The sequence below is a fragment of the Lithobates pipiens genome, unplaced genomic scaffold (genome assembly GCF_037356315.1).
Source record: "Lithobates pipiens isolate NorthernLeopardFrog02 unplaced genomic scaffold, aLitPip1_a1.2 Scaffold_8, whole genome shotgun sequence".
Classification (NCBI taxonomy): domain Eukaryota; kingdom Metazoa; phylum Chordata; class Amphibia; order Anura; family Ranidae; genus Lithobates; species Lithobates pipiens.
This window is the reverse complement of record NW_027507903.1, coordinates 616,476,130-616,494,932: the sequence shown is the minus strand read 5'-3', so window position 1 is coordinate 616,494,932 and position 18,803 is coordinate 616,476,130. Positions and strand designations below refer to the sequence as shown.

At 42.4% G+C, this 18,803-nt stretch overlaps 1 protein-coding gene across 1 annotated transcript in view; it reads right to left on the bottom strand.

The window, feature by feature from the left end:
• Window positions 1-18,803, bottom strand: part of DNAH2 (dynein axonemal heavy chain 2) — a 328,965-nt gene that overhangs the window by 133,155 nt on the left and 177,007 nt on the right. The window contains exons 28-37 of the mRNA XM_077470685.1: window positions 11,682-11,764; window positions 10,654-10,834; window positions 10,279-10,417; window positions 8,393-8,610; window positions 5,477-5,569; window positions 4,929-5,054; window positions 3,255-3,365; window positions 2,970-3,158; window positions 2,441-2,544; window positions 1,743-1,932 (exon numbers count right to left, since the gene is read on the bottom strand). Coding sequence (XP_077326811.1) covers window positions 1,743-1,932; window positions 2,441-2,544; window positions 2,970-3,158; window positions 3,255-3,365; window positions 4,929-5,054; window positions 5,477-5,569; window positions 8,393-8,610; window positions 10,279-10,417; window positions 10,654-10,834; window positions 11,682-11,764 — 1,434 coding nt within the window. The remainder of the gene's footprint in view (window positions 1-1,742; window positions 1,933-2,440; window positions 2,545-2,969; window positions 3,159-3,254; window positions 3,366-4,928; window positions 5,055-5,476; window positions 5,570-8,392; window positions 8,611-10,278; window positions 10,418-10,653; window positions 10,835-11,681; window positions 11,765-18,803) is intronic.

Below are 18,803 nucleotides of genomic sequence, written 5' to 3'. Positions count from 1 at the left end.
TATTTTTAATCTACACCTCCTCCCTGGGTCAGCTGATAGGCTCCCATGGCTTCAAATACCATCTCTATGCCAAAGACACTATTTCTCTACCCCTCAGCTCACTCCCTTAGTCTCCGCACATATCACTAATTTACTAACAGATATATCAGTCTGGATGTCACACCACTTCCTCAAACTTAATCTATCCAAAACCAAACTTATAATTTATCCTCCACCACAGGCACCTTCCCCTGATCACTCTGTCAAAATCGATGGCACGAGTATCAGCCCATCCCCGCATGCTCAGGCTCTAGGTGTAGTCCTGGACTCTGAAACTCTCCTTTACGCCCCATGTCCAAATCCTAAATCCTAATCCTCCGCAACATCTCCAATATATGCCCCTTTCCAACCAACAACACAACAGAGCTCTTAATTCACTCCCTGGTCATCTCTCGCTTCGACTACTGCAACTCCCCACTCATTGGCTTACCTCTACAAAGGCTATCCCCCCCTTCAATCGATCATGAATCCTGCTGCCAGACTCATCCACCTCACCAATCGCTCTGTGTCTGCTACTCCTCTCTGTCAATTCCTCCACTGCCTCCCACTCGCTCAACGAATTCAATTCAAAATACTAATAATAACTTACAAATTTAGCCCCCAGCTACATCACTAGCCTAGTCTCATAATACCAGTCTAATCATTCTCTTCATTCCCCTCAAGACCTCCTGTTCTCTAGCTCCCTCTTCACCTCCTCTGTTGCTCGCCTTCAGGACTTTTCTAGAGCCTCTCCAATCCTATGGAACTCCTTACCCTAACCTATCCAATTATTTCCTACTTATTAGCTTTTAGATGATCCCTGAAAACCCTCCTTTTCAAAAAAGCCTATCCTACCCACCCCAATCAAATACATTTTAATTTTCTCCATCAGTTCATCTGTTTCACTTGACCCCCTCTCTTCTAGATTGTAAGCTCTAATGAGCAGGGCCCTCCGATTCCTCCTGTATTGAATTGTATTGTAACTTTACTGTCTGTCCTCATGTTGTAAAGCGCTGCGCAAACGGTTGGCGCTATATAAATCCTGTATAATAATAATCTATGATGAGGCACTATTTCTCCCCCTAATACCAAAGACAAGGCCCTATTTCTCCCCATAATACCAATGATGGGGCACTATTCCCCTCAATGACACCAATGATGGGGCACTATTTCTCCCCCTAATACTAAAGATGGGGCATTGTGTCCACTATCAGTGGACATAGCCTGGCCTCCCTAAAGTCTGAAGAACAGTAAACTTGCCCTTTGTTTATAAAGATTGGCGATCCTGCTTTAAAGGAGCAGCTGGGAACTGTAGATTAGCTATAAAAACACCCAATCAACCCTACTTTTTGTAAACATTGTCTTGATTTAAAGCCTTTACCTCCACAACCATATAATCCATGATGTGATTTCTAGGGACTGAATGTCAGCTCCAGCGCGTAAGAGTTGCGCCCCCCCGCCAGTAATGTTTGTATGGAGTACGTAGATCTGGTAACATAACCATGATTTTTTTCCCATGGTAATATTTTTTCCAGGTAAGCTTACCTGTTCTTGTCAACATAATGGTGGGTAGGTCTGGGATATGGATATGGATGGGTTGGGGGTAAAAATGCAACTACTGTTTCAACGAATCCTCAGCCCCTTGCAGATAGGTACATGTGTTGTAGAGGCTTAGATTTTAATTGGGTAATAACATTACAGGACAGGTTTCTGGATTTCCTTACCTGAGCCAAGCCGGAGTACATTCTTGCCATAGATTTATAATCCAGTCCTTCTGAGCAGTTTACAACAATTACATACATCCCCAGAGCCTTTCCCAGGTCTTTTACTGTCTCAGTTTTTCCAGTACCGGCTGGGCCCTTTGGCGAGCCTCCACGGTGGAGGTGCAGGGCGGTGGTGAGAGTCATGTAACATCTAAAGTGTAAGGACAAAGTGAAATCCATGGATCAACATCACAAAAATAATATTGGTGTCACCATCCTATATGATAAACCCAACAACCCCCCCTTCAGGCTTCTAGAAGAAGCCACACACTGACCTCACATCATGAATATTTTATTCCAGCTGGCTGGTTTGCTAACAGTCTGCACCTATGGCCACACCCACTGACTCATTTAATTCCTATTGGGCTAAATCAACCTCCACAATTAAGACCAATAGAAGTAAAAAACATCCGAGAGGTGTGGCCATAGGCAGGGTCTGTTGGCAAACCAGTCAGGCAGACTATGATATTTATGGTGTGATGTCATCAGTCTGTGGCCATTATTAAACATTTGCATAGCAATGAGTGGGGACAAGCCTGAACCTGAGAGACTATGGACCAGAGGAGAGCTTTGCGCGTCACTTGTATTTGTGATCATAAACAACCCACCCTATTTACAATATACCATAATTAACCAGATAATGATGTAAGGGGTATTACCTGTCAGTGAGGGGTGTGATCACAAGACGTCCTGAATTTCCCAAATATTCATACCCATACCGGAAATGAGTGTTTGTCTGTCTAATAATGCAATCATCAACATCCTGCAAAATAAAAAATAAAAAATGAATGCTGTAAATTATATTTATATTATTCCTGTCTGTATCACCCTGCAGGAGGAGGACTCATACCCCCCTTTCTGTCTGGATCACCCTGCAGGAGGAGAACAGAATCATAGATCCTTTCTGTCTGTATCACTCTGCAGTAGAAGAACAGACTCATAGCCCCCTTCTATCTGTATCGACCTGCAGGAGGAGGACAGACTCAAAGCCCCTTTCTATCTGTATCGACCTGCAGGAGGAGGACAGACTCATAGCCCCCTTCTGTTTGTATCACCCTGCAGGAGGAGGACAGAATCATAGTTCCCTTCTGTCTGTATCACCCTGCAAGAGGAGGACAGACTCATAGCTCCCTTCTGTTTAAGTATTTTTCTACCATTAGTAGGATCAGATCAGACAAGGGACATCACCTTATCCCAGTAAAGGCGCAGTTGACTCAGCCACTCAAAGGAAGCCACATCGGTGCATCCACTCTTCAGCATCTTATCAATGACATCTCTGGCATGAACTTCAACCGTCACAAGTGCCACCAGTTTGAGGCGCAGAATTTTTGTTAGGTTTCCTCGAATGGCATCAGAATATTTATGCAACACAGAGACCTAAAATTGCAATGGTATTGTGTGAAGGCAGGGACAGAGATGCCTTTAATATCATAATGTAAATCACATAATACATCACAAACAAACACAACAAACCTGCTTCTTTTTCATTATCTTCAGAAACTTTTTGTCTGCACGTTCTTTAGCAGTCATTAGAGATTTGGTGACATCTGTGGTCCACTGGATCTGGCTAGCAGTGATCAGCATCTGCAGGGAAGGCAGACAGATAATTTAGAAAATGTTTTTCTTTTCAATTTTTAATTAATGCATTTTTTTTAATATTGCAGTTGTATCTAACAGTTGCAGTATTTTGTCAATGAAACCTCCATCCTGCATATTTGACATTGTTATCACATGAGAACTACTAATAAGCCCATCAAATAATCAAATTGTTGGCTAGTGGCATTTAAAGGGAGGACACTTAAGCCGCGTACACACGGGCGGACTGTATGGCCAACTTAGTCCGTCAGACAATCCGACGGACAGTCCGTCCTACTTTCGAATGAACAGACTTGACCACACACGATGAACAAACAGTCCGTTGAAAGCTTGCGCGATGACGTGTACAGCACGTACGACGGGACTAGAAATAGGACGTCCAATACACAGCAATGCAACCTTCCGCCGTGTAAATCCTTTCTGAGCATGCGCCATACATAGTCTGTCCAACTAGCCTACTCACGAGCGGACTGTCTGCTGAAACCAAAGTTGGACGGACAATATTACGGAAATTCCAAAATACTTAGTCCGCCAGACTGCACGCTGAAAAAGTCCGCTGAAGCCCACACACGAGCGGACTGTCCGCTGAAATGTGTTTCGGCAGACTAAGTTGGACAGACAGTCCGCCCGTGTGTACGCGGCTTTATTTACATACCTTCACGATTGAGCAACATGCTGAGGAAATGTAATTATGGAGATTGTTGGTAAAAGAGGTTGATGGACTCATATGGAAGCTTAAAGTGGTTGTACAGCCACAAGGTTTAGAATGCATTAAGGTGAAAAGCCTTCTGTGCTGCAGCTCCCCCCAGACCCCCCTTTTTCTTGGCTGAGCCCAGTATGATCTGATCGAGCAATGTGCACAAGCGCAGTGACTCCGGCCGCTGTCTCTTTCCTCATTGGACAGATTGGTTCCCACTGCTGTCAATAAAATCCAGTGAAATGGGAGCAGGGGGCAGGGCCGAGTCCCGCTGTCTGTGTCAATAAATGCAGCAGTGGGACTCGGAAGCGAGCCTGCACACTGTGTCCCCAGGGAAAGTGGTTTTACATGTGGGCATCCGATTAAGAGGAGGGGCCTGAAGCGCCAAGGGGGACCCCAGAAGAAGAGGATTGAGGCTGCTCTGTGCAAAACGATTGCCCAGAACAGGTAAGTATAACATGTTTGCTATTTTTATATAAAAAAAAAAACAAGGGTCCCTTTAATATACAAAAGAGGGTTTATGGCAAAGTATGACTTACAGCCTTAATAAATGAGTAAAAGACAGATACTCACAAGAAGTTAGCATTGCTCTGTTGTTATTGACTTCCTGGCCTAAATAGCCCAATGGATGGAGCTCTTATTGGTTGCATTGTTTGCAAATGCTGATACATATGACCACCATTAGACTGCTGATTTCCGATTGGTTGCCATGGCTCGATCTGAGTAATTTTTATTATTCTGCTGTTAATGGCTTCACGATCCAATACAGCTATTAGTAATTATGGTTTGCTCTGAATAAATGACAACTGCCACATTTTTCACCTGCCTTGACAAAGGTGTTGTTTTTCACCTACCTGCCCTGCCCACTCCTTCACCCACTTATCCCTTTTGTTGCTCATCTTCTTTAGCGCCAGGCGACAATTTCTGAGAAGCTCCTTCAGCGACCAGCGCATGGTCCTCTCAATGTCGCACAGCCAGGCCTACGGGAAGAATGCAGTCATTATACAGAGTTGTCCAATTCAAATTTAGCAGCAACAGCATGCATTGCTTGACAGTAATTATATGACACAAGTATATATACACACTGATAAAAACAGAATATATTTATATATATATATATATACTTATCTGGTACACTATTTTTTATTATCGGCTGAAAACTGTGCTTTTTTTTAATAATGCTTTCAATTTTTGTAATACTTCAATTGTATGTAACAATTACAGTACTGAACAAATACTGCCACCTGCATACTTATTTTTATATTATATATAATCCGCCCCCCCCCCCCCCCGAAAAAACAAACACATAAGCACACAAACAAGGCTCATCTGCATTTTGATGTTGCATCAAAGAGACCTTCTTGTTTCTTAACTTATGATATTCACTGTAAAACAAACTTACTTCCACGGGACCCTCTAACAGGACAGGGTGTGTAAATTCCACATATTCGCCCTCTGCGGAGAACATCCCTGCACCTTCATATTTGTTGCCAGCCTGGTGATTATACAGGGAATGAAAACATTGTCAGATTAAAGAGAACCAATTGGGTTGTGTCATAAATAAGTATATGAAAGAATTAGAATGCTCAGAATTCAGTTGTTGGAACTGTACAGTCTTAATTATTAAAGACTCAGCTGAAGTCGGACCAATGCAGTCCTATCGATTCCTGATCTCACAAAATCCATATACAGCAGACGAGAAACCCTGTGTGAGGTCAGGAGGTTGACAGGTCAGAAAGTGTCAGACTTCATGTTACCTCCGACCCTCTGATTTCCGCAGCAGTGGTTGCTTCCTTTCAGGGAGATTGGAAAAAAGAATCCCAATAATCGCAGAAAATTCTCAGTCACCACATCCCAAACAGATTGTACAGGAAGATTGTATTGTTTCAGGAAGATTGAGTGCATGGGTGAGCCTGAAGATTTACACATGCACATACTGCAATTTGTGGTCCATTACATGGAGTCAAGACTGTTCGTGTATTTGCGCATGTTCACTAATGCTCTGGTTGAAGCATAGCAAAACAAAGAAGAATTGCTGAGTAGTTGTCTGCTCCTGTGACTCATGACCGGACTTCCATCTTGGTATCGTGTTTGATCCAGCTTACCTCCTGACTCTGCGTTATCCTGATCTCTGGGTACTGACCTTGGCTTATGTCTTGAATTTATCCCCTGACTGCTGCTCTGGTCTGGTAACATCCCCTTCCTACATAGGCACCTCTGCTGATCTCACTTCCAATTGTTGCGGCATCCAATTGGTATCCAATTACAATACTCTGTGGCATTTTCCAGAATAATCTAATGAGCATCACATGCGGCCAGTTTTTACATGGAGATAGCAATATCCTCAGCAAGTTCTTTCCATTGATGGTGCATTCGCTGTTTCGACATCTTGCAACTTCACAGATGTAAGTACTCAATCCAAAAATTCTCTAATCTATTTATACATTTTTGCATTCCTTCCTATTAAAGAAGATCTCCATTTTTTTTTTTACTGTTCTGTCTCTTATTAGACGAAGTACTTTATCCCATTTAGTTAAGTGCTTCAAAAGTCTAGTTATGATCTACCCCCTCTGCTTCTGCCACAGACGATCCGAAAACAGCTAGGAAGGAGATGGCTGCTTTGTAATGATAGCTGGTCTTGGCTCTGAGTACTTTCCACAGACAAGCAACAGCATGAGGAATGCAGAGGGGAGAGGGTGGCAGCCTCTGCATTCCTCTTTCCATTGCTTTTCTGCGGAAAGCCAGAACAATATTCCCAAGACACATGTTCCTTTAAGAGGCTGAAGAGTAAGTGGGCCAACTGCAGTGACCAACTGCTGGAGACGGTAATGACTCAGAACAAAGGATATGTCACCAGCGCACCAGGGAACTCCATAAAGGGTCAAATGTATGGCTGAATGCATTTGTGAATTGGTCAAGATCAAGCTCATAGAACGTATGGTCGCATGGGATGAGGATAAATCTGACTCACATAAACTTATGTGGACAGTATGGTCCCATTTCAGATATTCCACTGACTCCTTTATCTCTAACAACATCTGAGGTTTCAATTTTGCCTAGGACCTCCCCATGGTATCAACCCCCCCCCCCCCTCCTTCCCCTTTCCCCCTCTCCTTCTCCCCATCTTTCTCTTTCCTCTGTTTCTCTTCATTTTTTTCTTCCATTATAATTTACACTATTGTTTTTACACCAGTTAATTGTAAGCTAGCATCATTGTGTTGCCTGCTAACCTAGATATCGTGTCTCTGGCTAAAACAGATATTACTAGTGGGTTTCCCCTTTTTTTGCCCTTATAATTGCTGTTTTTTCAGTGTAGTCCAGTGGCTTATGTTAACCTGTAGGCATGAACCCTACTGGGTATCTGTTTCTTGCAGTGGCTGCTGGTGCTCCCCCCCCCCCCCCCACCGCCGGGTCTGCACTTACCCCATCCACAATCGTGGCTTCCCCTCCTTCTTGGCACAGCAGATGGATGAAGCAGTAGAAGAGCAGCCAGGTGGACAGAGCCAGGCCATGCTCCAACTACAGAAATCATCATCTTTCTTCTCCCAGCTCAGGCTGCACTGCAACTCTGCCTCTGCACGTCACCACCAGAGACTGCACGCTCATTGACTGCCGCCATCTTCCTCTGCCGCCTCCTCCTCCACTCCTCCACTCCAACCACCTCCGCATACATGACACAAGTGGGTGGGCTCGGGGCACAGTGCTCTGCCCCTCAAGCCCACCCTTTTTTGAAGCCAATTAGAGCCTCAGGCTCTAATCATGTGCTTCTTAAAAAAAAAAAAAAAAAAAACTTGGAATACATGCTTCCGATGCCCTGCATGTAGATTAAGGGCCCGGGCACATGGATTAGGGGCCCCAACGAAGGGGCCGTCACTGTTTTTTTGTAACCACTGTTTGAAATTTAAATTTTGTTTTCTTTTAATATTCTGTTCTACATTGCTTGTAGCGTACCATAATATAGACGTCCAAATCCAGACACATTTGTTCAGTTACAACCTATTGCAAACCTTTATTTTTTGCAAATACTTAATAAAAAGAGATTAAACATAAAGGGTTGAATGTTTTACTAAATTATCACATCACAGCAAAGAACAGCTGGACCCTTTATGGAGTTTACTTGTCTGATGAAAGGATCGTTAACCGTTTTAGCAGTTAACATTGTAAAAAAGGTGAACTAACCTTTAAGTTGATGCCTAAGGCCTTCATTGCTGGAAGGCTGGAGTATAGCATATACTTTCCCTACTGTCCCCCCTGTTGCATTATGCTTATGATTACAGTACAGGTGCTTTTTACAGCTCATCATGTACTGGGCTATTACCTTCTGGATCTTGAGTGATTTGATATTGTCAAAGCATTTCTTGAGATGTGGTTGAACTGCCTCTGGGTTCCGGGACTGTCCAAGGATCTCCAGCAGATCGTCATTGGACAGGAAGTAGAATCGTGGGAAGATCTGACGCTTTGTCTCCAAGTACAGGTCCAGAGACTTCTGTATACCCTCCAGAACCGCATTCATCTCACCCAGCTTCTCCAGGAGGCCTGAACCAGATAAAAAAAAAAAGCTGTCATTAATGGAAAACGTCTGCTTTGGTTTTAAAATGTATTTGATTCTCTACAGATTTTAAGGGGTCTATAATTTTTTATTATAGGTGTATTTTAAATGATAAAGACAGAATATCAACCAAAAATACTGAAAAAAAGCAAAATATTTTAAAATGAGTTGTAGTTCAGTGAGTAAAATAAGTATCTGATCCCCAAGCAAAACATGACTTAGTACTTAGAGAGAAACCTTGTTGGCAAGTACAGAGTTAGGACGTTTCTTGTAGTTGGTTAACAGGTTTGCACACATCTCAGGAGGGATTTGGTCCACTCTTCTTTACAGATCGTCTCTAAATCCTTAAGATTTCTTGGCTGTCGCTTGGCAACTCGAAGTTTCAGTTCCCTCCATAAATTTCCTATATGATTAGGGCCTGGAGACTGGCTAGGGCACGCCATTACCTTAATGTGCTTCTTTTTGAGCCACTCCTTTGTTGCCTTGGCGGTATGTTTTGGGTGACTGCCATGCTGGAAGACCCATCCATGACCCATCTTCAGTGTTCTGGCTGAGGAAAGAAGGTTCTCATCCAAGATTTTACAATACATGGCCCCGTCCATTGGCCCCTCAATGCGGAAAAAGTTGGCCTGTATCTTTAGCATAGAAACAGCCCCAATGCATAATGTTTCCACCTCCGTTAAGATACCTACACTGCTAGCGTTAATTATTAAATATGTTTAGGGATGCATTAACCCCTTTACCTTACCCTTTCTCTTGGAAAAACATACAAAAAAGTTGCATTTAAAATGCATGACATGCTAAAATGTGCATTTTTAGGCCTGAAAATTACATAAACCCCTAAAATGTTAGATATTTTCATAAACAGAGAACCTGTAAAATAAAAAGATAGTGGCTGCACATTATTATAGGCACAACTGTTTTTTAAACCCATATTTATAGTAAAAATGATATGGTTTGCACACACAATTGCAATGTTATTCACCTTTATTTTGTAAAATTGTAACATTTAAAAGATAAGGCTGTGTTCAGTAAATCAATAACAAATATGTCAAGCCTTAAAAATACAAATGCCCATGAAACATCAAAACATTATGATACTTAAAAGAATCCATAGGCAACACCTTAAAAAATCTTTACAGTTCATCAGTTTAAAGTTAAAATAAATCTATGCCCTAGAAGTATTCCTCTCACTGGCAATAGTAATTTTTCTTATCTAACACCCTATGTGTGTGTAATCCTCTTTATGAAGACTTCAGGTTCCTGATGTTTCTCCTGAACTTTTTGCAACCACTCCTGGTCACCGGCGGCCAGAATCTGACAGTCGTGAACCTGAAAGCTCTCAGAGTAGAACACTTCCAGGTTCACAACAAATTGATTGATCCTCCCATCCTGGAGATCCTAGCCCCTTAGCATGTACCTAGATTTTCACTCGGGCTCAGGGTACCGTAAAATTGGTTACCCCAAGTAATGTTCTGAATTAACCATTTCATATAGAATTTGAAGCCTAAGTAATGCTTAAGGTCAGCACTAGGGAGGTTGAAGAATACAGAGCTGTATTAATTTTTGTATTTTAGGTCTGCCTGGAGGTCAGCTTTAAAGGAGACACAAAACGCATCCTCAATCGGCAGCCCTAGGCGTACCACCCAACACACCTGGAAAGTGGGTCCCACGCAGAGCATTGTTGTCCTTGTTTAATCTGTCCATGATGTTTTTCCAGTTGATATTTACTTGGTCAAACTCTGCCGATTCCTGGGGCAGTTGCTTTCGGATGTCCTCTCCCATAAAGATGTTCTGTACGGAGGAAGACAAAGTTGAGGATGAAGCTTGACAGAACTAGATTTCTTAAACCAAATAGGACATGGAATAAACCAATGTGTCAATTCTACATGCCAAATATTAACATCTCTATCCCTATACATTGTGTCTAATTAAAATGCTCATCTATTATATTATTATTTATTTAAGGTACCCATATAGCGCCGTCAATTTACGCTGTGCTCCACAGTTCCCCAATAAATGAATCTCACCTCAAGGTACAGCCACTGTCTCTGCACAGTAAGGATCGTTTCGATAACCTCCAGGATATGGGATAGACATCGCTCCCATCGGTCCACTTCCTGCTCAAAAGCTTTCACGAATGGTGATGCCTTCATGGTGGAAATGCTGACTTGGTTGTCTTCGAGAGCCTGGAACACTTCATCTGTTCCTCTGTTAGAAGAAAATTCACTTTTTGGGTGACTGTTTGTTTTGTAAATGTTAGTCACTTGTGTGCCACCATCCCAGCTCTTGCTATGACCAATAAGTAAGTTGTTCATAAAGCAGTTACAAGATGCCAAAGGCTTCCATGATCTGGTCTTCCTGCCACTAACGAGACCTAATGCTGGCTGTACGCTTGGCAACATCCTAGGAAGTTTCTGACTTTTTGATTGGCTTTCAACCAATCTAATCTGCCACATTTTATTTGTTTTACAGTGTCAAGTGTCTAAACATTTGAAACTTTGGTGGATATTGGCTGGAACTACTACAATGCCACCCAAAAATAATTCTTTATCGAATTCCATTACACAATTTGCTGGTGCCATCACTGAATATCTATTATTTGCAATTAATAAAGTAAAACAGACCTTTATAACTATGGATTTATAAATAAATAATTTTTTATCTTACAACCCAACGCTAGACAAAAAGCATTTTTTAGTTTTAGATAGGGTAAGGAAAGGTTTAAACTTCTTCCAGGTTTTATTCTCTGTATGTGTCTCAGTAGAGGATATTTCTCTTTCTGTTCTGTTGGCTTGGATCACATATTATATACTTTTGGCTATTATTCCTTTATTATGTGCCAAAAACAACTTCAACTCTCTGTGGTTGATTTACTAAAACTGAAGAGTGCAAAATCTGGTGCAGCTGTGGATGTTAGACGGTCAGCTTTTAACTTCAGCTTGTTCAATTAAACTTTGACAACAAAACGAAAAATATAGAAGCTGGTTTCTATGCAGAGCTGCACCAGATTTTGCACTCTCCAGTTTTAACAAACCAACCCCTTTGAATCACTCACCTCAGCCGATAGTGGCCCTTGTCTTTGTAAGAGACAATGTCCAGCTTGGTGTCCTCCCAGGTTCTTGAGATGTTCTCCAGGGCCTTTGGTACAAATACAAATAAAGAAAATTATGTCAAAAGTAAAACTGCGCATGATATGCCCTGTATTAGAAAATAGGACATTTTAAGTCAGGGCTATAAAATAATCAATTATGTAAATTGTATTTTATAGACTTGTGCACTGAGGAGGAGAGAGTCAATGCTGAAGATATGTAATTAGTTCTGTGTGTGGCCTATTGGGCCTTGTCTATACTTTTTATGTTTAAAAGCAATAAATAAAACTTAAAAAAAAAAAAAAAGACAGGTGCACTGACAAAAAATTTGTTTGTTTTCATTTCATTCGTCTTTTTGCTTTTTTCGGAAATTCAGAAATCCGAAAATTCGGATTTTCACATTTCCCAATTTCAAATTTTTGAATTCCCGAATTTCACATTTTCGAATTACGAATTTATGAATTTCCAAATTTTCGAATTCCAAATTTACTCATTTACAAATTTTTTGGAATTCAAAAATTCAGAAATTCAAAAAAATTTTAATCTGAAAAAAAGAAAGAAAATCAGTGAAATTTGAAATAATAACTAACAAATAATAACTAACAAATTTTAGGTATTGGAATTTCCTTTCAAATTTGGCTGTAAACGTAACGAATACAAATTTATCTGAAGTTACAAATTATCCGAAATAACAAATGCTGCATCTAAACAAATGGAATGGAACAAATTAAAAATAAATAATAATAATAATAAAAAGGTTGTATTATTATTGTTATTAGATCATTACGTTCCATTCATTTAGATACGGAATTCGTTATTTCAGATAATTTGTAACTTCGGATAAATTCGTACTCGTTACGTTCACTGACAGCCAAATTTTATTTTTTATTTTTTAAAGTCTTTTAATTGATTTTCAAAAAGAGAACAAACACTCAAACATACATTGGTCTTATATGGTGTCAATGTGATCCTTGCAGGAATCACGTTAATTAACTTATCATACGTAAACATCAGGTATGAAATACGTATTATGATAGTGATTATAGTGGCACAGTTCGCTGGGTCATGAGGTGGTGCTATGCACAGTTGTACATGGTATGGTAACACATTATAGGTTCATCGTGTACACTTGGCACCCGCTTGGGAGCTATTTCCTGATTAGGCTCTACTGAGAGGTCTCTGAAGCAGTGGAGGGATCTGCCAGCCACTTAGACCAGACTTTGCCGTATTTGTTGGGGCAGCCTCTGTTATCATATGTGTCTGTATACAGAGGTAAGATGTTAATTAATTGTTTCTACAGGGAGAGAAGAGGGGGGGTTTGTTTGTGCCAACTAAGGGCTATGGCTTTACGGGCATAGAACAGGAGCAATCCCACCAGTGTGCGTCCCACCAATTAGTTGTTCTATCAGGCCTAGAATGCAGATTGACATTGACGGTTGTAGTGGCACTGAGGTGATTTGTGTGATAAAGTCTAATATCTCCCTCCAGTAACCGAAAATTGCCGGAGAGGTCCAGAAGATGTGGGGAAAGTGCCCATGAGTCCCACATCTCCAACATCCCGGAGGGGAGTCGGGATTAATTTTCTGTAGTCTATGAGGGGTAAAATATGCCCAATGGATTATTTTAAATTGGATCAGGCGATCTCTCAGAGAGACCAGGGAGCTAAATGGGAAATCCCATATGTCATCCCAGTCATCATCTGACCTAAGATGGTCCTCCAGTGAAGATTAGATTAGTTGGGGAGGGGAGTTGGAGAATTGGTGGCCGAAGGCATGGGAGAGTTGAAGGAATCGTAAAAAATAGGACTGCGGTATGTTAAAATCTGAGTTCAGTTTGGAAAGCGGGACTAGGGATCAATTGGAGATAATCTGTGTCACCGTTTTAATATTAAATTTGGTTCAGGCATGGGGCTCGGGCAATTTATATATGTGCTCCAGGGTTGGGTTTAGCCAAAGGGGAGCATTGGGTGAGATTGCCTGTTGAGGGTATTTTTCAATTTTGAGACCTGCCCCCCATGCACGCAGTGTGGTGCGCATGGAGGGTGTCAGTGGATAGGGGGCTCGAGGGCCATGAAAGAGCAAAAATTTGAGCACCTCTAGGGATCCCAGCACTGCCGTCTCAACCAGGGTAGCTGGGTTGGAGATGTCCGGATTGAGCCACCAAGCAGCTGTTACTAGCTGGGCGGCTAGACAGTACTTGTATAGGTCTGGAAACGCCAAGCCACCTTGGGAGGTCGGGCGTATCAGTGTGGTCTAGCTGTATCTGAAGGATTGGGATCCCCATATGAAAGAGGCGATGTAGACATATGAAAAAGGATTTAGGAATCCACTGTGGAGAGTGGTGAAATAAGTATGCGAATTTGAAGAGTATTTTCATTTTAAACAAATTTATGCATCCCAACAGTGAAAAAGGCAATGATTCCCATGCCTTCAGCCATTGCCGAGTCTCTTGAACTACCGGGGCCAAATTTAGGGGTAAGTATTCAGAAGCCTGCCTGGAGACCACCACCCCTAGGTATTTAAAATTCTTGACCCATTGTAGAGGGATGTCAGTGGGAGCTGTGTCACGGGCCGCAGGGTCTATGGGGAACAGGAGAGATTTTGTCCAGTTAACTCTGAGGCCTGTAACAGAGGAAAAGGAGTTGAGGACCTGTAGAGCTCCCTCGAGTGATGGACCCGCGTCATTGAGGAAGAGTAGGAGGTCATCTGCGTACAGGGTGACCCTCTCCTCCAGCGAGCCAACCCATAGCCCCCTAACATGAGGAGAGGTGTGAAGGGCCTCCGCAAGTGGCTCCATCGCGATGGCAAACAAGGCTGGAGAAAGAGGGCAGCCCTGCCGCATGCCCCTGGACAGATGGAAAGACTGTGACAGTCCCCCTCCCAGCTTAATGGCCGAGGTGGGGTCATGGTAAAGGACCCTCATCCATTCAATGAAGATCAGGGGGAACTAACAGCCAAATTTGAAAGGAAATTCCAATACCTCAAATTTAATATTTATTATTAGTTAGTTATTATATTAGATTTTTGAATTTTCCGATTTTCATTCAGATTTTTGTTCTTATTTTTGGATTTTCAAATTTCCAAATTTTAGAATTTTAAAATTTATGAAATTTTGAATTTTCGAATTTTCACATTTTCGAAATTTTGAATTTCTACAATTGGACAGGAATCGAATTGCATGGGTCTGAACACCCATGCAATCCAATTCAAGTGCGAACCAAAAAAAGTGTCCTGCACCATTTTGGTGCGAATGCAATTTCAGCCATACAGTTTGTATGGCTGAATTTGCATTGCACAGATATCACATGTGATGTGCACAGTAATGTGGTGTGAATTACATGCAAAGTCTGGCATCACACTAGTGTGAGCCCAGCCTTAAACATGGAAGCTGATTGGTTACTATGCATGTCTGCACCGGGGTTCTGTATGCACCAGTTTTAGTAAATCTCCCCCAGTGTTTTCCTTTTCTTTGGGTAACATAAGACAAAGGTGGGAGAGATTGTACAGCTTCTGCTTAACCTCTTGCCATCTGCGCTATAGCCGAATGACAGCCACAGCACAGACCTGAATTTCTGGGAGGCTGTCATATGACGGCCTTCCCTTTGCACACTCCCTGCGTGCCCCCTGCAGGGCGTGCGCAGCGCCGCTGTGATCACCGAGTCACCGAGACTCAGGTGATCACAGATCCGGTCCCAGCCCCTTACCACGTGATCAGCTGTCAGCCAATGACATGATCTAAACAAAAGCTCGGTAATCGTTTTTTTTTTCTCCTCATGCTGACACTGTGAGGAGAAAAAAAAGCCAATCACCAGCTTATCTGCAAGGGACATCGGTCTCCAAGAGGAAGAGGCAATTCTGCCTCATCTGTGCCACCAGCACCCCCTGCTAGTGCCACCAGCCAGTGCCCACCAGTGCCACCTATGAATGCCCATGAGTGCCACCTATCAATGCCCACAAGTGCCACCTCTCAAAGCCCACAAGTGGTGCCAATCAGTGCCATATTTTTTTTAAATTCGGTCTTTAAATTTTTTTAACAAACAATGAAAACCGCAGAGGTGATCAAATACCACCAAAAGGAAGTTCTGTTTGTTGGGAAAAAAATTATAAAAATGTAATTTGAGTACAGTGTTGTATGACCGTGCAATTGTCATTCAAAGTGCGACAGCGCTGAAAGCTGAAAACTGGTCTGGACGGGGGGAGGTTTTAAGTGCCCAGTAAGCAAGTGGTTAAAGTTCCATCACATGGCTGGACAACAGTTTTTATGTTACTTATTTACATTGTGATTATGTTTACTAAGTTACTGCTTTCGGGTTAGTATACACAAGTATTTGACTTGTTTACTATGCGCTTCTCATGTTTGCCATTCATTTCAGCCAAAAAGAAATATCTTGTCTAAGTATTGCGTTTGTATGGAGAAATAAAAGTAAAGCACAAAATGGTCTCAAGAAGATATTGGAGCGGTACTCAGGCTAAAAAAAAAATGAAAACAATACACGCAATAAGCGTATATTGATTGTTTCGCGCAAAAGTTATAGCGTCTACAAAATAGGGGATAGATTCATGGCATTTTTATCATTTATTTATTTTTTACTAGTAATGACGGCGATCTGCGATTTTTTATTTTTTTTATTTTTTTAGCGGGACTGAGACATTGCTGCACTTGTGACACTTTTTTGGGACCAGTGACATTAATACAGCGATCAGTGCTGAAAATAGCCACTGATTACTCTGTAAATGTCACTGGCAGGGAAGAGGTTAACACTAGGGGTCGATCAAGGTTCCTGATTACTAGGAACAGCAGATCTCTCTACTCCCCTGTCAAAACGAGGATCTGTCTGTTTACATTGACCGATACCCCTTTCTGGCTCTCTGAGAAGCGATCGCGGGTCACGGCTGGCCACGTGCATTGGCTCCGGTGTCGCACCTCCGGCATCAGGCGCATGCCCCTATTGCTTTTAAAGCGGCCGACACACACCTACTGCGATTCGCACAGCCGTGCCAATCTGCTGCAGTATGACAGGGGCTGGTCGGCAAGCGGTTAAAGTGTATGGAAAGCCAAAATCTAATATACCTAAAAAGGCAGGCCAACAACGATGCTGCTAATTGCGAAGCAGTAGCTTAGTATTGTCCATCTGCAACAGGAAACGCAGACTCGGCGCAATACCGCATTTGCTGATAACCGATTCCTAAAAGGAGTATCTGTACCACTTTTGGCAACTTTGGGGTGCAAATTCAATAGACATCTGTGCAGAAACCTGAACAGATGTCTCTGAAATCTCCCTGAAGTTGGGACCGACATGCGGGAATGAAATTGTGCAAAAAATTAAAATAAAAAATGAAATGAAAAACCCTCTGTGTGCAGCAGCCCCCCACCCCCCAAATACTTAACTGAGCCCCCTCTCAGTCCAGCAATGTCCACGAGAGACTTGTCTCTCCAGGGACTCATACTCTTGATTGTCATTGAATCCTGCTGCTGCCGAAAACCAATCACAGCCAGTAAGCCAATCAGGAGACAGAGGGGTCGGGGCTAAGCTACGGCTGTGTGTGTGAATGGACACAGAGCCATCGCACGGGAGCGCGCTTGCTTGGCTGCCCCCAAAACAAGCCATTCAGGTGACGGGGGGGGGGGGGGGGGGGGGGCTGAGCCGTGGCTCTGTGTGTATACAGGCACACAGAGCCATGGCTCGGGAGTGTGCCTGCTTGGGTGCCCCCAAGACAAGCCAATGAGGAGATGAAGGCGGTGTGGCTGAGCTGTGGCTCCATGTTTGAATGGACACACAGAGCCATAGCTCGGGAGCGCACTTGCTTGGGTGCCCCCAAAACAAGCCATTTAGGTGACAGAGGGGGCGGGGCTGAGCTGTGGCTCTGTGTGTATATGGACACACAGAGCCGTGGCTTGGGAGTGCGCCTGCTTGGGTGCCCCCAAGACAAGCAAATCAGCAGAGGGAGGGGGTGGTGCTAAGACGTTGGCTCCATGTGTGAATGGGCACGCCTGCATGGGTGCCCCCAGAGCATGGGGGCACCCAGCAGGAAGGAGCGAGCCAGAAGTCCCGGTGTGGGACCCAAGAGGAGGAGCATCGGGCTGCTCTGTGCAAAACTACTGCACAGAGCAGGTAAGTATTATTATTGCTTATTATTAAAAAAAAAAAACAACAACAAAAAACAAGGCTTTAATATCGCTTTAACTGTATACAGTGAGACATGATGCCAAACTTTTGGGTTTACATATACTTTTACTGGTCCCAAATGCCTGTGTACACTAGAATTTGAGTGGGCTTGCAGTAGCCCAATATATATACATATATATATATATATATATATATATATATATATATATATATATATATATATATAAAAGAGTAGTCCAATAAAGAAGTCAGTAAGAAGGCTGCTTGTGTCCCTAAACACATTCCTTCGGTATTAACATCTTTGGTCACGTCAGATAATGACCTGTAGATCCCCTGGAGTGGTGATTATTTTGATTCTCTGCAATCCTATACTTTTATTTTTCAAAAAAGAACACTTCACACTCGTCTTTGTTCTCCAGAGGGTTTATTTTTTATGCTTAGCAACTATGTGCCCAGAATGTGGATTTCCTCATGTTCATAATTGATAGGTGTGTGGGATTATGTTTTGCTTCTCAGTACAAGTTAAAAAAAAGTTTTTTTTGCTAGAAAATTACTTAGAACCCCCAAACATCATATATATATATATATATTTTTTTTTTTTCAAACACCCTAGAGCAGTGATGGCGAACCTTGGCACCCCAGATGTTTTGGAACTATGTTTCCCATGAAGCTCCAATACAATGCAGAGTGCATGAGCATCATGGGAAATGTAGTTCCAAAACATCTGGGGTGCCAAGGTTCGCCATCACTGCCCTAGAGAATAAAATGGCGGTCATTGCCATCTTTATGTCCCACCACATTTGCACAGCGGCCTTACAAGCGCACTTTTTTCTTCTTATTTATTTTACCTTTTATTTTTACACTTTTTTTAAAAATAAGTACAATTGTGTCACTTTTATTCCTATTTCAAGGAATGTAAACATCTCTTGTAATAGAAAAAAGCATGACAGGACCTCTTAAA